The sequence below is a fragment of the Ctenocephalides felis genome, unplaced genomic scaffold, assembly GCF_003426905.1.
Source record: "Ctenocephalides felis isolate EL2017-DRISC unplaced genomic scaffold, ASM342690v1 CF-g0.4_SCAFFOLD_01886, whole genome shotgun sequence".
Taxonomy (NCBI): domain Eukaryota; kingdom Metazoa; phylum Arthropoda; class Insecta; order Siphonaptera; family Pulicidae; genus Ctenocephalides; species Ctenocephalides felis.
The window spans coordinates 53,861,577-53,884,942 of NW_020538040.1; the positions used below are offsets into that span (position 1 = coordinate 53,861,577).

At 29.2% G+C, this 23,366-nt stretch overlaps 3 protein-coding genes across 5 annotated transcripts; 2 read left to right on the forward strand and 1 right to left on the reverse strand.

Annotated features, from left to right (window-relative positions):
- Nucleotides 1–531: 531 nt before the first annotated feature.
- LOC113376546 (protein arginine N-methyltransferase 1-like) lies at nt 532–2,560 on the forward strand. Of its 2 annotated transcripts, none has more exons than XM_026616501.1 (5): nt 532–682; nt 868–1,109; nt 1,177–1,406; nt 1,556–1,793; nt 2,068–2,559. In XM_026616501.1, exons 2-5 carry the CDS (start codon nt 885–887, stop codon nt 2,449–2,451), a joined length of 1,077 nt encoding a protein of 358 aa, XP_026472286.1. In that variant the 5' UTR covers nt 532–682; nt 868–884; the 3' UTR covers nt 2,452–2,559. The 2 variants fall into 2 exon arrangements, with proteins under 2 accessions (XP_026472286.1, XP_026472287.1); XM_026616502.1 differs by having other exon boundaries at nt 571–724; nt 2,068–2,560.
- Nucleotides 2,561–3,426: 866 nt separating this feature from the next.
- On the forward strand, nt 3,427–6,401 carry LOC113375097 (39S ribosomal protein L37, mitochondrial-like). Its single transcript, XM_026615044.1, has 7 exons — nt 3,427–3,587; nt 3,946–4,124; nt 4,635–4,988; nt 5,155–5,441; nt 5,700–5,869; nt 6,084–6,272; nt 6,396–6,401. The coding sequence occupies exons 2-7, from the start codon at nt 3,949–3,951 to the stop codon at nt 6,399–6,401; spliced, it is 1,182 nt and encodes a 393-aa protein (XP_026470829.1). The 5' UTR covers nt 3,427–3,587; nt 3,946–3,948.
- On the reverse strand, nt 6,380–8,857 carry LOC113377583 (RAB6A-GEF complex partner protein 2-like). Of its 2 annotated transcripts, XM_026617948.1 has the most exons (7): nt 8,819–8,835; nt 8,247–8,765; nt 7,958–8,178; nt 7,422–7,699; nt 7,081–7,233; nt 6,826–7,003; nt 6,380–6,658 (listed from the first exon to the last, which is right to left on the reverse strand). In XM_026617948.1, exons 2-7 carry the CDS (start codon nt 8,363–8,365, stop codon nt 6,450–6,452), a joined length of 1,158 nt encoding a protein of 385 aa, XP_026473733.1. In that variant the 5' UTR covers nt 8,366–8,765; nt 8,819–8,835; the 3' UTR covers nt 6,380–6,449. The 2 variants fall into 2 exon arrangements, with proteins under 2 accessions (XP_026473733.1, XP_026473732.1); XM_026617947.1 differs by having other exon boundaries at nt 8,247–8,857.
- Nucleotides 8,858–23,366: the final 14,509 nt, after the last annotated feature.

Genomic DNA, 23,366 nt, shown 5'->3' on the forward strand with positions numbered 1-23,366 from the left:
CATTAAGTCAGGAAATCTTTCAATTTATTTTTGCCTGTACCAACTTGTTGATGAGCAGATTCTCTCACACAAAGTTGGGAGAGATTTGGGCGGTTTTTTATTCACCCTCAAACTGCACATTCAGACCTCCCACTTTCTTCGATAGCCACTCCTCTGCCATTGTTTCGATTGTTAATAATACTATAATTTATAGCATCTTTTGAAAATTGTAACTATGATCTATAATATAGAGTGAAAATATATGATTAAATATTAGCTTTTTATTATGTATTTATTAAAATTAAGGAAAAATATAATTATGCCGGTAATTTTTTTTTTAGCGATTTTGATATGAAAATAATTGAACTCTTCTAATAATCAAGTTTAGCTTACCTGATTAACATAAATATTTTTGATATGAAATTTATTGCGGCCATAGAATGTAACAGAGACTATCAAATATGTAGTTCAAAAAAGGCGCGTAAACGCGTAACGTCACTGATGTGAAGTTGTCTGTATATTTTGTTTCATTAGTTATGTCTACAGGGTCTATGTCTTTATGTTGTCACAGTGATCCTCTCTGTGTTTTGGCTGCTTAATGCCGGTTCTTTGCCGTTCACGAAGATCATTGTTTGATACATAATTATTTTATTTGGTTGAAGAAGCTGTGCAGTGTTGTGAATTGAATTTAAGGAAATAATATGTAAGAGCAGTTTACAATTAGTATTTTTATTATCTGTGCACGGTTAGTCTTTTTATAACTAGTATGTTTAATCGATTCAAGATCCATTTATTTCAAACACGTTTTTTTATTTAAAACGCGGGATTAAATTTAGAGCGGTATAGAATTAGATTGATTTTGTTTTCATGCAAATTATTTTGTTTTAGTTTAATACATTTTTAAAATGGACACAATGGAAGTTACGAATACCGACTTAAATAATAAAAATGATGAATGCATAAAAAAAGACAAAGTCGATAACGTCCCTGCCGAGGAGATGACATCGCGGGATTATTACTTCGATTCATACGCACACTTTGGAATTCACGAGGAAATGTTAAAAGATGAAGTTAGGACGTTATCCTATCGAAATTCAATGTATCACAATAAGCATCTATTCAAGGGCAAGGTAGTATTTTATTCCTATTCAGTAGTGCTAATGCTATTGCTTTTTACTAAATTATATTTTTTCCTAGGTGGTTTTAGACATTGGCTGTGGAACTGGAATTCTCTCAATGTTTGCGGCAAAAGCAGGAGCGAGTAAAGTCATCGCTATTGAATGTTCAAATATCGTTGAATATGCACAAAAAATCGTTGATGCCAATAATTTGTCTCATATTGTTACAATAGTTAAAGGCAAAGTTGAGGAAGTTAGTCTACCCGATGAAATTGAAAAAGTCGATATCATCATCTCCGAGTGGATGGGGTTTGTATATTGTTTTTTGCTATTACATATATGTGAATATTCATAATTTAGTACTTAGTACATAATTTTTGGTTAATTGTATTAATTTTTTTCATTAATGTCCATCTAGATATTTGTTTCATGTGTTCATAAGCATTAATTTATTTCAGATACTGCCTGTTCTATGAATCAATGTTAGATACTGTTTTACATGCTCGTGATAAGTGGCTCAAACCCGACGGTATGTTATTCCCAGATAAATGCACTCTATATGTAACAGGTATAGAAGACAGACAATACAAAGATGAAAAAATCAATTGGTGGGATGATGTTTACGGTTTCGATATGAGCTCTATTCGAAAAGTTGCAATTAGTGAACCTTTAGTTGATGTTGTTGATCCAAAACAGGTATAATACCTACATTTAATATTGTATTGTATATAATGCAAGTTAATAGATTTAATTACCCTATAATATTCAATAATTTAATTTAATTACCCTATAATATTTTATTTATGTACAAGTTTATGTATTTCAGTTGAAGTCTGATTAACAATTTTCAATGCATAAATTGTTTACATCTGTATATTTAAACATGCTTAAGTCGAACAAAACTAGTTAAAAAAATGTGTATATGTATAGCTGTCTCAGTGTTATTGATAGTAATGAATTTCTTTTTTAGGTTGTTACAAATGCTTGCCTGCTGAAGGAGGTTGATTTATACACAGTTAAGAAAGAGGATTTAGATTTTACTGCATCATTTGTCCTGCAAGTTCGAAGAAATGATTTTGTTCAGGCTTTGGTTACTTATTTTAATGTGGAATTCACAAAATGCCACAAACGGTTAGGTTTTAGTACTGCTCCAGAAGCACCATACACACATTGGAAACAAACTGTATTTTATTTTGATGATTACATGACGGTGAAGAAGAATGAAGAAATTTATGGAGTTTTTCAGATGAAGCCAAATGCTAGGAATAATCGTGACTTGGATTTCAGCATAAAGTTAGACTTTAATGGTGAATTATGCCAAGTGCACGAAGAAAATCACTATAGAATGCGCTAAGCTTTATTTTTATATAAATTCCTAATAAGGTTTTATACAATGTATTAAGAATAACATATGATTTACATCAATCTCTTTGCTATTTAAGGACGAGTTTCATTAGTCTCTCGGCTTTGAAATTCAAATTTTACTCAAAATTGTATATGTTACTGATAAGTAAATGTATTTAATTTAATAAAATTTTCAATTAAGCTAAGTACTGTTCTTATTTCTGTGTGAAATAAAAATTTCAGCAATTACAAAGCTATTTAAAAAAATAGTAATAAATAATAAATGGTTAACATATATTAATTTAGTAACAATATTAAATGCAATAAGCTGCATTTAGACAAGTATTTTTTATAGAACAGCATTAATTTCCAGTTTTTGTGAAAAAAAATGACTAGTTTATGTTTCAATTTATTCTGAATTTTAAAAATTTGTATGTGAGCTGGTTTTCGGCCTTTTGTCAACAATCTGTCTTCAATTGATTTTAAAAATTTAAAAAATGGTTCAAAAGATATTGATTGGGAATCGCGTTGATTAGTTTCTTCATGAATAACTGTTGAAAAAAAAATGATGGTTTTGATAAAACTTTGTATTGTGATAAATTTTAGTCTGAAATAATATACTAAAATATTATAAGCCTACAATAAATGGTTGATAAATTAAAATTCGCTAAAGTTTCGTGTATATGTAGGTTTTGTGTACCGTGTATAGCTAATGATTACAGCTGACGCCCCCATTTAAATAAAATAAATCTTTAAAACCTGAAATGAATGAAATAAAATGTTTGAAAAATTAATTTTATTTATATAATTAGAGATATTATAAGTATGTTTGCAATACATTAATTGAAAAACGCATTGATTAATTTTTAGTGAAATCAAAAATTTTATTTTCGAAATAAACAGTTGAACATTTTACCTAAATAGTTGAATCAATCTTAAATCTTATTGATTTAGGCAGAATGCGACTACAACTGGGTTCATTTTTAATTTTTAATTCTGCAGTTAAAATCTACTATAGTACAAATATATTATATTGTCTTGTCTAGGATATATATAGTAATAGTATTTATTTTGGTTGAGTAGTCATTCGAAAGATTAGGCCAAATAGCATTCAGATTTTGAGGTTATGCTAGATTTAAGACAGCGGTGAGTGAAGGTTCTTTCAATGCATTATATTGCTTTCGAGGCAATTAATATTTAACAGTGGTGATAGATAATGAATTATTTTCATAATATTGTTCGCAAAATTGCATTATCTAATAAATTCAACTGATAGTTTCATATTTTAGGTTATTTCACCTTAGGATTTAATTGGTTCACAAAATATTGACAGGTTACTGTAATATTGTGTTGATTTTTATATTTTTATAAATATAAATAACATTAACAATTATAAATGCTAATATCTATCAATAATTGTTTTATTATTATTTGCAAAAGCACTTAATTTGAGACTGTTTGCTTAGCCTACATATTCAGTGTATTAAAGTCATAATTATTTCAGAAAATGCGTTTGATAACAGTTCTTCGTGCCCAACATTTGGATCGTATGTTTAAAAAGCATTGGGTTATTCAAGGCCGCCGAAAAATAATAGAAACTGGGGCAGAAGCAGCACTCACCGCCAAAGGGATACCTGTTATTGATGCAAGTGAAGCCATAAAAGAAAAAAGGCAAATAGAAAAGTATGTTGTTGTAATCAACAAAACTATTATTTCTGTCGTTACTGTTATAGTTGCTACGCACAAGTATTTTATTTTGAATTTTAATATCTATTGCATTAGCTCTTTGAAGTGTATTTCTCTTTTTAATTGTATTGTCTTTCATGATTTCAAGTGGGCAATTTTATCAAATTCATATTCAAGCCCTCTCATTGTTTTGAAATTATGTGATAATAATTAAGATAAATAGCTTTTAATATACAATTAAATAAATTAATTAGGTTGCGTTTGATTTATAATATCTTAAGCACAAGTATATTATGGTAAACAAAAATAAATATAACACGGTGTTATTAATAATGTCTTGCATGTATTGTAAGCAACCTTAAATTTTCTACACTGAAATATAATAAATGTGAAAAAGAAATGTATCAAAACATCCAACAGAAAATGACAAATGTTATTGCAACTTTTTTGTTTAATAATTATTGTAATGTATAATATTTCGATTACATTATATTTTGTTCTTTACAGAATAGATGTGATTGGTATAATTCCAAAACCAATAGCATTTGATGAGACTCATCCAAATTATCACGAAAGAAAGTGCCATTTCTTTAGAGATCACAATGTTCTCTTAGAAGGAGTAAAACAAAGTTTGGTTGTAACAAAGTCTATACAGCTGAAAGAAAATTCCTTACCAGAACATTTAGAAAATGAAATCAGTAACACTGAGGTTCCAAACCGTGTACATGACTTAGTTAAAAGAGCTATTTTTAGTGCTAATGTATTTGATACTGAACAAGAAAAGTTACCTAAAGTTACTGATCCTTTGAGACCAGCTTTTAATTTTCCTAGGCGACTTGGAATATCAGATCATAGGAGAAAGTAAGTTCTAATAAGACAAAAAAGAATAAAAAACTTTTGTCTTGTATTGTTTATATTGATTTTTTTGCATTCAATTTGATTTATTACATTTTGAATATTTGTGTTTAATAATTAATTGAATGAATGAATTGTTTTAATGAAAATTCATAATTGTTTTATTTTTTAGCTTCATATTATCTTCCAAGCTGTTGAGAATTTGTGAAATGAGTTCAAATATTTTTTCGGAACGTAATGTTTTAAAAAATGCATATTTTTCTCTATGTTTGGAAAAGGATTCTGACTTAATTCAATTTGAAATAAATGCTGAAAATTTTGTTATTACGGATAAACCTTTGAAACCTGTTGTAAATGATGTGGCAAAAACAGAAGCGATCGAATTGTATAATATGTTTCCAATAAAGTCAACAATTACAATGCCGCAGGAAAACATTTATGAGTTAAATGATGTTTATCGTGAGTAAATTGAATGACATAACTTTTCATATTCTAAATTAATATAATATTGTATAATTTTGTCTTTAATTTCAATAATATTATAACAAATATTCCTCATTATTTGGATTAGTACAATGTTCTCTTAGTTTATTGTACATTGTGCGATTTACATTGCGCAAGATAATAGAATTAAATTTATGAGGAAGCTATTTGTAATATAAGCAATTTCAATGTGCACTTTCAAAATTAAACTCATGTTGATGATATTTGTTATAGCTTTAACTCAAGTAGCAAAAATGGATGCACCTCATACAATATTGTTAAATTTTACTCCAACATATGTTCATAATTTATATGAAACACCCGTAACAACAGACCAGACATTAGGAAGATCTATGATAAAAAGTTTTACGATAGCTGCAGCTTATGCCAAGAAAAAATATGGGGTATGTTTGAATTAGTTTTATTACCATATTTTTTAATTGAAATTAAAATGGAATTTTGTACTTTGTTTCATACCTTCTAATTACAAAGGAAACTCTCAAAGGGCTTTTAGACCTTTCGATAAAACTATTTATGTATGAATTTATTTGCATTTATGAAAAAAAGAAATGGTTTAAATTAACTGAAATTTTACATATAAATAATATTTTTTTAAAGGATGCTGTAGAAATTTTGCCTCAACCTATAACTGTTCAGTGTATACAAACCGATGGACGGTTGTTTGACTTTTCAGTATTTCAATTAAATACATTGAATATAAATGGGAATGAAGGAATTAAAAATATATGGTATCAAACTGAACAAATGCCATTATACAATATTTGTACATATGAGAAAGGAGTTCCTGTTCTTGAAGAATATAATCCTGAAATTATTAAATATTTACTTACGTTTTATAAAAATCAATAAAAGATGAATTATTAGTACAAATTTTATTTCTTCTTATTCTAATTTTGTATTCATATTTAGCCATAAATAGATTGATAATTTGTCATCACTCATAAAAATATTTTTTATACTGAATTACTTTATAATTATATGTGTATTAGTAGCATTGGGGCTTGCTATAAGCATTGGATTTGTGGAATGAATCGTTATTGGTAAATCCCAAACCATAGTTTCTATTGGTACATTTTCTGGTGCTCTCCAATCCATTATGGTTTTAGAAGGCAATTTCAATTCTGGACTTGAACTTGTAACAAATTCAAAGTGAAGTCTCCACTTTAAGGTAACTGTAATTGATAATTATAATGTAACAAAATTATTGATTGTTATTAAAATAATAATATCAGTCAAAAGAAAAAATCAACTTCCGGCAAAGAATTTTGTAATAACATAACCCAGACCATCGAAGTTGTTAATTAAGATAACTAAAATAGGAAGAAATGAACATACAAACCTAAAGATGTTTCAAAACACGGAGTTACATGTAAAGGTATAGGAAGTATGAGCTGAGTATGCGACAATCCAATACATACTTCATTATGTCTGTTATATGTTACAATTTTTCCTGTAGTTGCCTTGGATTCTGTTTTAGAATTTTTCAACACTTCTTCACATTGAAGAGAAACTGATATCTGAAATATTTGAATTATTTAAGTGCAAGATTCACTAGTGCAAGACTTAATTTGAAAGAAATAGTTTATATCTTCACCTGCATACATGGTACAACAGCTACTGAGAAATCAAAAGCACCTACAATATCTTCACCCAATTTATAAGCAGGTTTGAATAAACAAAATCGGCATACATGGCCATTATTATTAGTAATCATATAAAAATTTGGACTTCTGCGGGCCGTGATATTCTAGAAATTTCAAAATGAATTACTCAAACTCAAAAATTTATATCTAATCCATAGATAAATAAAATAATATGGTCTATCATGCTTAAAGTCTTAATTTATTTCTCAATTAATTGTGTATGTATGAAACAAATAATTTTAAAAAACAATCTCTTTTAGGAATAAGGATAGAATTTGATTAAAACACTAACTTGTAAATTTTCAATGGCAATCTCCAATGGCGAATCAGTTTTCTTGGTTTCAAGAAATGGATTAGTTCTTGTAAGCTCTTCTGAAGTATCATTGCATAAACCTAAACCATCCAGAGGAGTATTAACTGAACTCAATGGCAGCACACGAAATGGTACTTTCACTAACTTAACATTTGAATTTACTCTTTGAGTTCCTATTAAAACTTTATAGGAGTACTTGACCAATGAGCCTCTGTAAGAAGGAGGCGAGTCAATTGGTATAACTTCATTGTAATAATCTGCAATTAGTGTAAAAGTAATTCGATCACTGATAGAGTAGGTGTGATTGTGCTATGGATAAATAAATTTTTGTTTCAAATTCGGAAGTAATTAAAATTCCAGGCAACTTGAAACTGAAACAAACTTAATTCTTTATACACTAAAGAATTTTTATCTTCAAAGATTATGTATATTATTAACTACTTTTTTTTAGGAATGATATCATCACAAATTATGCATATAAAATAATCATTGGTCATGAAGAGAACAAAACTTACATTTTATGGATTCTCCAGGTGCTAAAGTTAAATCACAAAACAAAATCTTAGGCTTTGTTGATACAATAATCGAGTCATTATTTGAGTGCAGTGTTTCTAGGGACGTGCCGCTATTGATTACCACGGTGTTATTAGATACAGAATTCAATGTAGGACTTTTATCAGTTGCGCAGTAACATTGAATTTGAGCAGAAGCCCACGCCAAGTTCTCCACAGAAGCACTATTGTTAAAATACATAAACTTAGTTTTTGAGATTTTATTTATTTTATGAGAACATTCCAACAATACCTATGGCCTTGTAAATGATCGGGTGTAGAAGGATTTTTTATTATAATCACACATTCGATGACTTCTCCGACCAAATAAACAGAACTGTTTCGTATTAGAGTAGCAATTATTTCTAACATAGTAACAAAAATAAATACTGATAAATGATAAAATATTGCTTTACATAACTATAATTTAGTGTGACAGTGTACGTTATAAATGTGTAAACTAAATATTAAGTAAAAATGCCCCATTAAGTATAGTTGAATAATTTTGACAACTGACAGATAACCTCTTCTCATAAATGTGCCAACCTTTCCCAAAACGACATCAGATTCCCGAAAGATGTTTTCTTCGTTTACCAAAAAATAGTATGTAGTGCTTGGACCGCAGTTTATAGTAAACGCTATTGGCTATAACGCTTTTGTAATAAAAGGTAAAATATAATATTCCTCCATAAAATTGAGTACGTCTTCCTAAACTTGCCAGTTGCGTATTGACAGTTCTATACATCAGTATCAGTAAGAATATATACCGCTCCTAAAAAGGAGTATTATTTATCTTTCAATCTCTGCATAAATCTTATAATTTACAGATCCTCGTTAAATTTGGAGTTGCATCAATTCGTAAATTGTTTTGTATTACACAGGTAAAAAGAATTAATTTAGTTAAAGGTAGATCCACCTGTTGAAATTTTTAGAGAACTATTTGATCTTGACTACATTCACTGAAAATGTACGGCAATATTTTCAAACCTATGGTTGAGCGTTAACTGTTACTATGAATAAAGACATTTTGTAAATATTATATAATATAATACTAACTAGTGGGGTGCATGGCATTAAGGCAAATTGCTGGAACTTCCCGTACCGCAATTAAAAGTCTTGGTGCGCAACGCAAAAAAAAAATTACACAAAATGTGTACACATTATTAAAATATCTATAACATATCTGATAATTTGACATACATATGTCCAATAAATATTTTTGACCGCCAAATGACATTTTTTAACTTATTTTTATTGAGACTCTATAACCGCTGGACCTGCATTCCCAAAAATTTAATCAGTTCTTCATCTTGTCAATACAAGTAAAATGTTTTTTTAAATTATTAAAATTGGATGCTCCATTCTCTTAAAAACTGAGTCACCGTTTTTGGCACTTTTTGCTCCATATCTTCGGAACGGCTAGACCTGCCTTCGCCAAACAAATCTGCACGTCTCCTTATCAATACAAATCGAATGTTTTTTTAATTATTCAAATGAGTTGATCGGTGTTCCCGAAATCGTCGACGAAAATTTGTATCCGCACACACACATACATAAATTTTTCTAAGGTATGCTAAAATATTCAGAAACCTTTGAAACGTAAATATATATAAAAATTTTCATTTTCGATTTTTTTTGAGATTACTGTAACTTACCCTATGGGAAGTTAAATATAATTAATGCGCGCATACTTACATTGACAACAATTTCTGGTGAATGCAATAAAAAATAATAACGTTTATTAAGTTATCTTAAAGTTCAGTATATCAAAATTATTTAGCCTAGACAATATAATAATGATTATTTAGTACCATGCGTTGTGGTTTATATTAACTTAAATAATAAAGCTCTTATTATTAAAATAAATGCGTATTTAATTTTCAGTATTTATTGGATTTATATTTGAGTAAATTCATTGTACTTTTTGTTTCGATTGTGCTGTGTTTATAATCATTCATCGTTTTCCACATGGTTTCCAACAGTTGATTCAATTGTTAATATAGAATTTAGTAAAATTCAGTGGGTCATCTTTTATTTAACGATCAAAATAATAAACTAGTTGTAATTAGCATTTTGCCTTAAGGCAAGTTCCATGCACTTTCCGATACGTATATATAATCAACTTAATCAATAAGAACGGAGATTTAGGTCTATTTAAAAATTAATTTAAATTATAAGTAAAATTATATATTTAATTAGGTAAAGAGTATTTTGGGTAAAATGTTCAACTGTTATTTTGAAAATAAAATTTTTGCTTGCACTAAAAACTCATCAACGCGATTTTCAATAGATGTCTTTCATACATACATACCGTAATTGTATAAAATAAGTTAATTTGTTTAACACATTGTATTTTACCTATTTTGTGTTCAAAAAATGTATTTTATTAAAGTATGTATGTCAACTGTACGAAACACGGAACGTAAATAATCGTTCAGCATAGATTCTGATTAGAATCTTTTATGTGCACGGCGAAAGACTAAACTCTGATGAATTTTTCATTTGAATTTGATCAATTTAAAATAGTGGGCTAAAATATGAAAATTTGTACTTTTTTCTGCTAATTATAAAGAATCGGTTTGGCGGATCGTCGCACAAAACTGACAAACACTAGTGCTTGTCGGAATTCATCGAATGGCTTTTAAATTTTTGAAATCAGACCAATAGCTTTTGAGAAAACGACAAAAGATAAACAATCAGCTCAATTACAAACACATACACGCATATACTTTTTCCAAATTTGGTCTCATTCGATTCAGAATGACTTGAAACGTCCAGAAAACAAAAATAGCAAATCGGATTTTTTCGCGAAAACATAGATTTCTCCTTCGGGAAGCTAAAAAATATTATGGAAATCTCACATAAGAAGTTACATAACAAGAGAACAAAAATAATTTGTATCAATTTGTACTAGCGATGTTTCGAAATTGTGTTATATGTTCGTTCAAGACATAGTTGAGTGTATATTAAAAAAACATGTTATTATATTTGTACAATAGTCCAGTTATTTAAGCTTAAATCAGGTAAGAATCTCGGAATTCGAGATACCGAGCTGTATGTCTGCAAATACTTGTATTTTGCACCCTAAAAGTTGTCTCAAAACCTACATATGGTAAGGCGTACGCAACATATGTATAGGTTTTGAGACAACTTTTAGGGTGCAAAATACAGATTTACAGCTGGGTATCTCGAATCCGAGGTGAACTTACTATAATGGCAAAAATTATTTATTGTCGAGTATGAATAGAAATAGCTTCTCCTATCTATTGAAATAGCCATTCTTTTATCAATTTTCATTAATAAGTTTTCAGTTTATTAAGAATACTTTGTTTTATATTAATATGAATGTATACATTTATACTATTATAAATTGGTTAGAATTATAATTACGTTTGTACTTTCTATCACCAAGAGCTACAGTTTGTAATATAAATAAATAAATAAATTGATCGAATATCAGAAATTGCTTTGAACTTTTTAACTTTCCGTAGGGCAAGTTATAGTAATCGCAAAAAAATCGCAAATGAAAATTTTTATATATCTTTACGTTTCAAAGGTTTCTGAACATTTTGGCATACCTTAGAAAAAATGGATGTATGTGTGTGTGTGTATGTATGTATGTGCGTGTGTGTATGTATGTGCGGATACAAATTTTCGTCGACGATTTCGGGTACACGGATCAACCGATTTGAATAATTCAAAAAACATTCGATTCGTATTGGTAAGGAGACGTGCTGATTAGTTTTTGGCGAAGGCAGGTCTAGCCGTTCCGAAGATACGAGGCAAAAAGTGCCGAAAACGGTAACTCAGTTTTTAAGAGAACGGAGCGTCCGATTTGGATAATTCAAGAAACATTTTATTTGTATTGACTAAATGAAAACCTGTTCAAATTTTTGGAAATGCAGGTCCAACGACTTTGGAGATATGGAGGAAAAAGTAAAAAAATGAGCCATTTTGCGGTCAAAAATGAACATTAGACATATGCACATCAAATTATCAGATATTTTATAGAGATTTTAACAATAAGTATAAATTTTGTTTACATTCCTATGGGTTTCGTACTAATGTTTACGCGTTAGACGGCGACGTGGCGCTTACGCGCTTCGATATTTCATCTTTATGCAGCTAAAGCAGTACGATTGCTTTGAAAAAAAGTTCAGAGATTCCAAAATATTTCAAAATAAATGATTTAAGATAGAATGATTTAATATTGTTCGAAATTTTATTAAAAGTTTCAAATCATTGATCAACTCTTATTGATTATTTTTAATTATTCGAATTTTGAATTGCGGTACGGGAAGTTCCAGCAATTTGCCTTAAGGCACGATGCCCTAATTGCCTTAAGACAGAATTCCACTTACAGCTAGTTAAAGTTGGAATTCGAATTGAAACCGTTCCTGACTATTCGGAGCGCGAGGTTTGGATCTCCACTAAATCGTCTCGTAATCGCGCCACTAGCGCCACGAGTCGTCGTGTCGTTCGCCCAGTACTGCTTTACTACATTCGCAGCCCCTGGCCAGTAGACATACAATAACCATCGTAGAAGTGTGTGGTCGCGTGAGATGCTTTTTAATTCGCGTAATATAGAATCAGCTTATTAGCAATTGGAAGTGGTTTGACATCATATTTTGTGACATTGTAGATAACTTAAACGTGTTTACAGTTATTTTCATTAAGTGACAGTGTTTAGTTTCAATACTATTGACAATAAATACATTATGTACGATTTTGTGTCTAAAGCAGATTAGGTATGTACAGATTATATTTAATTAAATTATCGTTGTTGTGCTTTCGGTGGCTAGTAATAACGATTATATTTAGTATATTTAGTGAAATAATTATATTTTAATAAATATTTTATCCTGTTCATATATATTATGGGCGTAACACTTGGCAAGTAACCCTCTAATAGGCTAATTCACCAATAACCAGGTCTGACCATGGATCTATTTGTGGTCTTGCAGTAATTAAACTTTTGTCAAATCATTTCACCTGAAAATTGAATGAATTAGTTAATTCAAAATATAACATCATAAATTTACTTTCAATTAATGTTACTTAGTGATCGGTAAAAATTCAATAACTTGAACAAATATATCACTAATAAACCACTTAAGATAATTAAAAAGAGCAGACGCCAATAATATTTGAATATTTTTTAGTTTGATGCGTTGTCCTGTTTTTAAATCGATTCTTAAAGTCACTTCGATGTTAATGTTTTAGGTCAAATTATAATTCGGTTTACTTCTGAGTTACGAGCGTTATATTTTAATAGTAAAATCAATTTTTGTATCTGCATATTGTCAAGGCCGTTTCTAGTATATCTTCAGTTTGATCAATGGTTGTTAAGTCACATGCAAATTTTTGAAGGTCCTTTAATTTTATTGTTAAACTTCTAACTTATAAACTGAATGACTAAACAAAAGTTATTTTATTTGTTCCTTCAAACACATAGTAGACACACAGAAATATGAATCATGAATTATATAATTTCATATGAGTTTAATTCGTTTGTATACCAACACACGTTTGTATAGTATATATTATATAATATACTATATATATGTATATATATATATGTATATATATAATTTATAATATATTAAATATTACACAAATAATAATAATATAGTCAAATAAGAACCATGTTTGATAACATCTATTTAATTCCAAGAATATTTGTGCCATTAAGTTATAATGCATATTCGTTTCAAAAGCAAGCAGAACTTTAGATCATTTTAAAATCATTGTAGAAAAAGGCAATCAATTTTTTTACTATCATTTTTTCTATAATTTATTTATCAACATTACAAGAGTACAGGAAATAAGTAAAAACAACTAGTCGTGTATGGCATCGGGCCTTAAGGCAAATTGCTGGAACTAGTACCGTAACGAAATGTTCGAGGAATATTAAATGTTTTCAAATAGATTATTATAAATATTGTAACATTGCCTAATATTTATAAGAATTATATAAACTGAATTCCAAAGTTGAAATTAATTGTTTAAAGTATATTAGAAATTTAGTCAGAATTAAAATTAAAATCTGAATTATTTTCGATATACAAAAAAAACAGAGAAACAAAAAAAAAATTTGTTGAAAAAAATGAACCAAATTTTTTTTCCAAAAGCAAATATTTTGTTAAAACAAACAGAAAGTTTTTTGAATCACTCAAATCGGACGCTTACTTTTCTCAAAAACAGCCATTTTTTGCACATTTAGCTCTGTATCTTCGAAATGGCTAGACCTATCTTTGCCAAAAACTGATCACCTCTTCTCCCAAATATTACAAATTGAATGGTTTGTAGATCATTCAGATTGGATACTCCGTTCTCTCAAAAACTCGATTTGTATTTTCTGCATTCTTTGCTTCGTATCTCCGCAACGGTTGGACCTGCCTTTGCCAAAAATGAATCACCACATCACCCTATCAATAGGAATCGAATGTTTTTTGAACTAATCAAATCGGTCGATCCGCGCGCTCGAAAACGTGAACGAAAAAATGCGGACACACAAAACACACACACATCCATTTTTTCTGAGGTATGCCAAAATGTTCAGAAATCTTCGAAATGTGAAGATATTCAAAAATTTCCATTTTAGATTTTTGGCCCATTGCTATAACTACCCTACGAGAAGTTAAAAAAGTTAATTTGAGGGGTCCCAAAAAATTGACATGTGATCATACCCAAGATTACAGCCATTACAGCCTTCCTGGTAATCTATAATCCATAATTATGTATGCAATGTCATATACTAGGATTACGTTAATTTTTTTTAACAAAATGGCAACTGTTTGAAAATAAGATTCATTTTTCTTACCACTTTTTGAGTTACCAGACTTCTTAAAAAATACTTAAAATTACAAATTTGTAGTCTATAAAAATTTGAAGTCTATAAAAAAGATTCTCTAATTTTAAGAATTTCCAGTAAATCGGTTCGGTAAAACTCGAAAAATCAGGACATCGTATTGAAAAAGACAGTTTTTAAAAAAACGCGTTCAAAGTTTTGCAAAATGAAGAAAACATCAGGATTATCAAGGTCAAACAGTTGTATCTCCGAAAAAAAATAATTAAAAAATCCTCTCGTACACATATTTTTAAATAGTTAAACTTAAATATGAAACAAAATAAAAAATGATTTTTTTGAATTTCTACGCAAGAATTCTTTCTTAAGTGTCCTATGCCACAACACTACTTAACGATAGTTTTTCAGAAGGCAACTCAATGGTTGACCTATTTTTATTTCAAATATTTCATTATTAGAATTTCTCTAATTCTAGTGACTGAATTTTATGCAGCAATGCAGGAGTTTTCGCATGCAAACATATTTCCACCTCTGAAATTCAGTTATATGAAATCATTTACACGGCCAATTCGAGTTATATAATATAATTTTTGTATATTGTTATCTAAGCATTCATTAATTTTCACGATACCGTAGGTTTTCTATTTTTTCAACAATGTTTTAAAATTCAACACATTCTCTTACTTCGATTTTATTGAAGTTAATTTAATTATTTTGTGATGAACTCTTGGTTTTTGAACAAGTGGCAAAAAAAAACAAATTAATATCAATGTATATTTTGAATTAATTTTCAAATATACGAGTATAATAGATTTGATGTGCGGTACTATAGTGTAACATAAATGATTCAATTGCGTAATGCAATTATTTTGTATAATATGTAAATACTATTATATCAGTAACACATTTGCATATAAACAGTGAAAGGTACAGGGCAGTATTTACAGAGTATATTTTGATTAGAAAGAAAGTAATGTTATGCAATTTGTTTGATAAAAATTTGTGGTCATTGAAGGACATACTTTTATAATATTAATTTATTGTTGATCATTTTATAAGGAATGGTGACGTTCAAAACAATTTCCAAAATGCATAGCTGGTTGATTTTGACATGTTTCACAATAAAATTTTGTTTGCCGCCTTTCTCCTGGTGCTTTTCTTTCAGAACAGACAATACAATCCCTTTTTCTTTCTCTCGCATTTAGAATATGCCACTGATTAGTCAGTATATTTTTTAATTTTTTTGCTGCCATAATGGTTTGTTTTCTATTATATTGTCTTATAATTCATTTTTAAAATATAAAGTAAAATAATCTATTGGATGTCTTATATTGCTTGGTATCTGTAGTCGGGGTGTTTGTTGATGTATGTCAAACTCGTTTATTGAAGGAGAATCGGCACATTTGCTAATGTCTTTCCACTCTTCATTTAATTTGTCGAACTTCTTCTTCTTTTTGTTGGTTGGATAATATCATCGTGATATTCATCACTATTTTCGGTGCGAATAGTAATTTCGTAAAATTTGTCTGTATGAATGTCTATTTGAAACTCATCTTCACTACTGCTTAATTCACAAAATTTAACAGTCGTTTTGCCATATTTAAAAGCGCTCGATCGTTTTAAGTATTAAAAAAAGACTATATAGCAAAGAAAAAGGCTAAAAATACTACTAAAATAACTTAAAATTATTTTCAAAATACAACACTGTTTATCACTGCTATATGTAATTTATTCAACGTTTCGATGCAAACTGAGTCATTGTTTATAAAATCACAGAGTATGTTTGTCCATTCAGGTGAACAGCCGTCCCCAAAGAGTTAATAATGATAAATAGTAGTCTGCCCGAAAGCAGGTCCATGGTGTGAGAGCACCACAAGACGATGATTTCCTTACCCTTCTTTATTGGAAAAATATTTTTTTTATTATTATTGAACAGCAATCATAACCTTACGTCCTATGAGCTGTTGGGCTGAAACTTCTCCTTACTTCGTATTTATTTTAGATGGTAACCCAATGGTTAATCCATCTATATTTAATGATTTTTGTTATTAGAATTAATCTAATAGGGCTGACTTTTTATTGGTGCAGCAATGCCGGGCAAGGGCTATTTTCACTTGGAAACATATTGCTATCTATATTTCCAAGTGAAAATCGTTGTCACTGCTGCCTAACAGGCTGCTCGAAGTTTGTATTGAACCCGGGACCTCTGAAACAAGTCCCGTCGCTCTTAACCGCTTACCTACGGGCGAGCCCATTGGTAAAGTATAGTTTTACAAATCTTCAAGTGACTAAACTACTTGGATAATGATTGGACTGACCAATTGAGTTTTTTCCTGGCTCAATGAAAATTTGCAGAATTGAATATCATAGACAACGTTAAAATAAAAGTTATCCATTATTCAAACTGAAAGCTAAATTTTAAACCGAGGGTTGATTAATTGTAAAACACGCAACATTAAGGATGTCTAAAAAATTTTTGCAATGTGGGGTTAATTAGTTTAACGAATTTAAATTGTGATCAAAATGAATACTAATTAACTACATTTTTGAATATAAATGAATACGTATTGATGAATTTATTGTACAAAAGTATTTTTTTTATTATTTAAAACGAAATTGTCTTCGTAAACCATTTTGCCTAAACAAAGATTTATTTTACATTGCAATCGATCGACAATTTCAATTTTAACGACATCGCTAGTCCTACTCCAGTATAAAATAAAATCCCAAAGATTTGTACAAAGCTTTGACTGGTTCATGCGGATAAGAAATAAATAGCTACTAAAATCGATACTTGCGGCATATTCAATTCAATGGTGAATTTGTCTATATCTAAGTAAACACTTTGATTATATATAAAATACTACAATTTTCTAATTTAGCAGGGAGCATTTTATGATGAATTCTTAAGACACACTAATTAAAATTGCTCTGCAAAATGTGGCGCCTTCTTAGGAATCGTAAATCAAAATTCTCTTTAATGAGAATAATTTATTTATTTATATATTTACCAAAACTTTTAATAGTTTATTTTTCTGCGTGAGGTGTCCATTAAAGATTTAATTGCACCAACTTATCTAAATATCAACAAAGAAGCAATATACACCGAACCGATACCGCTCAGGCCCGGGAGCCTTGGATTTGAGCCAAATACCACTAATATGCTCCTAGTTTAAATAACTAACATTCGTTGGTATCAAAACATTTGTCCCGTCATTCATACCACGTTATATAGGTGTGATCTTGAACTGAATGTTTAAATTTAGACTAAGGAACAAGTTCGTGTTTGCATTTGTTTGAATGACACTTGCATTAACAATCAGCTCGGCTTGTAACTCAGTTTTCTGAAGTCATATATGGAAATTATAGAACTTCCTTTATGTTAAACATTAAACAAGAGCAAAATGTACCTAATTTGTGAGAAGAATGTTAATAAACACTTTTTTTTAATATCACTGTTATTAAGACATTCATAACCACAGTTCTGTAAAATCAACTTTTCATATTTGTCTACTTTTTGTTCAATTAAATTTCACACAAGAAATATGCTATCGACGACGATTTTCTTACCAGATTTTTGCCAGTGCATAAATGTGTAACACAATATATTTTGTAGATAATATATGACAAATCAAAAGATTCATATTTTAATATTACCAGCTTTGAATAGATTTTTATTTTACCTATATATCGGCTGATATGATATAGAGCACACTTTTTATCTTCCATTATTAATTTTGTTTTATTATTTAATTAATACCAATATTATCTACAGTATTTGAAATATGTATGTATAAGTTGATTAATCAACAAATTGTATATGACGAATTGTAAAATGTTTGAAAATATACAAACGAACTGATGCTAAGCATAAGAGAAGTCTTTTTCTCCCAGTGAGAAATTTTCTTACAAAAATATATTGATTGTTAATTTATTAAATCTTGCAGCCACTTTCTTTTTAATCCTCTCCTAGTTTGGTTTGGTTTCCTAGATGGTTTTTATTAAATTTGATTAAAAAAAACTAACCATAAGATTAAACTTATAAGATTGCAGGTATGGTTTTATAATTTGTTGTTATAGAAATAACAATTAACCCTTTCCACTCGCGAATTGCGAGATTTATATGAATTTTGTTGCCGGAGCGGCGGCATCCAAGTGGAAAGGGTTAAATTGAGTTAGTCATCATATTTGAATTTACCACTAATGAAATTATTCTACAAATATTGTAATCATCTTGAATATTAGAATTACTCAACGAAATCATCTACATCCATGCTTTTTAGTGTTATTTTAATACGAACCGCTGTCTAAACATTTACAAAACCAATTCTTTTATGATTGCAAGTTCAAAGCATATAAACTCTTGTTTGCTAATTACTTTTCATTGGGCTTCTGAGTTTCTTCTGATTTGGAAATCAGTGGTCATTTCATTAGGCAATTTTAAACTCGTGTCTTTAATAATAATAAAATATACTAATATAAAGATGTATTGATCTTTTTAAAATGGTTCTACTGAAGAAATTTATAGCAGCATATTGATTACGCGACAAAAGATTAAAATTTCATTTAAATTTAGCATCTATCAAGTTGAAAATAAGATTAGTATTTCGTATATTACTGAATCTAATTCAGTACTAGAAATACGATGGCATTTGAAAAAGGCGTCCTTAACCAGTTAACTGTGATTGACCAATATACTCGTCATGGAGGGGTGGCAGAATTTTGCGTACAAAATCTTAACCATTGGCTATTTAAATTGCAATATTTGAAAAAAAAAACCAAAGCATATTTTCAAGTTTTTCGATATTTAGAATATTTAGGAGCTTTGCTGGTATAAAATAAATAGTTGTAAGTGGCATTTTACCTTAAAACAACATTGACTCGAATCGGATGACACAAAACTAAGCGCATTGTTTGATGAGGCAGACACAAATTGGTAAACAACTCAAAGAGCTTTCAGATCATATTCATTTTTTCTGATAGTATGATACAACGCTGGTTTAAAAAATATTTAATGATAGAATATCGTGGATAGGTGGCTAGAACGACTGCACCTGAATCCTCTTTTCGCGGAACCTGATGTCGAGCAGTAGTGACAACTGTTTTTATTTCGAAATGTAGATAGCAATATGTTTTCAAGAGCAAATAATTCTTACCCGGCCTTACTGCATTAATGATATATTCGCTCTATTACAGAAATTGTGATAATAAAATTTATCACACAGAGATGAGACAATTGTTTGGGTTGCCATCTGTAAAACCGACGTCGTATTAAGTCAAATTAGCCCAAAAGAGCTTATAGGACACTTAAGTTCTGATTGCTGTTCAAAAACAAAAAAAAGAACATTGTGGTCACCAAAATTACTTAAAAGCATAGATAAATTTCTTGTTATATTATTGCTCTTGTGTTAATTATTCTTAATTAAATAATGTGTCTCAAGTTTTTGTATAGATCTTTGTTCCCAAATGTTTGAAAGCCAACTGCAGAAATGAAATTATTGTGTTAAAAATATTTTAAATCTTCAAAAAAAAATTAATGTATGTGTATATATCTTTTCAATTACATTTTATTTTAAAATTCAAAGAGCTCAGCATCTTGTTAGTTCAACTTAATATTTTTAAAATTACTGCGGACTGTAAACGAGTGCTTTTAGCTGTTTGGGTGCGCTAACTCATCAGCATAAAGTTCACATAACGGTATGTAAAATAAACATACAGAAAAATATTGTAAATATTACGAGAGACTGAAATTTACTTTAAGCTTATTGTTCTATCCTCAAAAACTCCATTTCTGCGTTTTTTAACTTCGTTTTGTCGACATATTTTTTCATTGCTATTAATTATTTGTGCAAAATAAATGAATAATTCTTGCAATTGAGATAATTTTTTTCATGCTAGGTATACAGTAAACTTGCCTAATTTGACCACATTTTTCAAAGCCAAAACCCTGTCGGCAATGCTAATCCGGGACCCCGGTATATAATAACAGTTTTTTTATATCAATCTTTTTTTTTATAAGAATTGTGGACTTTCAGTAAGAACTTTATTATTCGATTATATGTCATACTTTTTCTTCTATGATATTATATCTTTTATCGATCTATATGTTTTTGCGCTTTTGAGCCTTGTATAATATTCGATTTTTATCATTTTTATTCATAAATATTTTGAAAAAAAAAATTGTATTTGTTCGTTTGTTTTCATAATTTTTGTTAATTCATCTCTTAATTTTTGAAAAATTGGGACAATCCGGGACAAAAGATTTAAATCCGGTACCAATCATGCTTATAAAATAACCCGGGACACAAGGTAGAAATCCGGGACTGTCCCGGCCAATCCGGGACGTATGGTCACCTTAATTTAAGGTAAATTTAACAAAAATTTTAAGTTGCCTTTTGAAACCTTATAGCCCGATTTTCTAGTTTTACATTATTAAAATCATTGAAATTGATAGTTGATTGTTTTTTAATAATCATATTGATATTTTAGCATAAAAAACTTTTAATAGAGCTACACCATATAAGAATACCAGTAATAGTAAAAAATTAATATTATTTATTTTTATGAAGAAGCAAATGATTTATATAATTAGTAAATATTTAAATTAATGAGATATAAATAGATTAACGAACGAGTAACGAATGCAATAAGCAAACAAATGTTTGAACTATTAGAATAATTTATTGAATGAATAAATGATCAAGCATTTGTATTACGAAAAGCTCACGATTTGATGATCAATGACATTAATTTACAGCATAGGGCTTGACTAAATTACTCGTTATCAGTCATTTAGACTTACCAAATAACTATTCAAAATTCATTCAAAGTGTTTTCAATAAACTAGCTGTAAGTGGAATTTTGTCTTAAGGCAATTAAGGCATCGTGCCTTAAGGCAAATTGCTGGAACTTTCCGTACCAAAAATTATTATTTTTTTAAAACGATTAACATTTTTGAAAAAAATTTACTTTGAAAAAATAAGATTTTTAAGAAACTATAAATTGGACAAAAAATTTTTTTTTTGAAAAAAAAATGTTTTCTTTATTTTGACATATTTTGGAAGATCTGAAATTTTTTTCAAAGCAATCGTACTGCTTTAACTGCATAGAGACAAAATATAAAGCGCGTAAGCGCCGCGTCGCTGTCTAACGGATAAACATTGGTATATGAACAAAACGGATAAACGGATAAACATAGGAATGTGAACTGTAAATTTATGCTTATTGTTAAAATCTCTATAAAATATCTGATAATTTGATGTTCATATGTCTAATGATCATTTTTGACCGCCAAATGGCATTTTTTTTTACTTTTTTCGTTAGATCTCCGAAACCGCTAGACCTGCCCTTATGAAAATTTGATCAATTCTTCATCTTTGATCAATACAAGTAAAATGTTTTTTGAATTATTAAAATCGGACGCTCCGTTCTCTTAAAAACTGAGGTACCGTTTTTGGCACTTTTTGCCCCATATCTTCGGAACGGCTAGACTTGCTTCCGCTAAAAACTAATCGCAATGCCTCCTTATCAATATGAATCGAATTTTTTTTGAATTATTCAAATTGCTTTATCCGTGTTCACGAAATCGTCGACGAAAATTTGTATCCGCACACACATACATACACGTACACACACACACACACATATACATCCATTTTTTCTAAGGTATGCCAAAATATTCAGAAACCTCTGAAACGTAAAGAAATATAAAAATTTTCATTTTCGATTTTTTTTGCGATTACTATAACACCCTACGGGAAGTTAATAAGTTGAATTGCATCTCAATTAAAATGGTCAGTATTCTTTATATGTAATGTATGTTTTTCATATTTTTTTAGATGTTTACTTAAAATAATGCGAATTAGAAATTTTAGTGAGATGTTAGACCTATTATTATTTTCATGGTATTTTAAGTTCATTATTTTTTTATTATTTTTATATTTTTTAATATTATAAGGAATTTATTCTACGCGCAGAGTATGTATGCTCAATAATTTTATGTTAACATATTTCACGAAAATATATTTAATACAATATATTTTCTCCGGCGCAAAAGTTTTATCAAGGCGCAGTCCGAGTTGTGGGAAACCATAGTTTGTAAATAATATATTATCTCGAGATTAGTCTCGCACCTATCTCGCTATATCAAAATTTCATTATCAGAGCGTCATTCCATTTTCACCGGGTTCTTTTATTTGTGACACAGGGGACCATAATAACTACCTTAGTATTAAAGGACCTTAACCTTTTTGCTTCCTTTGCTGATAGAAAATTTTACGTACTTTTACAAGTATATATTTCGTAAGTTGTATAAGGAGTATATTTTTTTATTTATATTTGAAGTAATGCACATATCCTTTAATTGAGAAAGCTTGTTTAGAAATTAATAATGTAAACAATTTTTTAACTTCCCGTAGGGTAAGTTAGGCCGAAAATCGAAAATAAATTTTTTTTCATATCTTCACGTTTTAGAGGTTTCTGAACATTTTGGCATACCTCAGAAAAATGGATGTTTGTGTGCGTGTTTTTCGTGTGTCGTCAATTTTTTGTCCACGTTTTCGCACG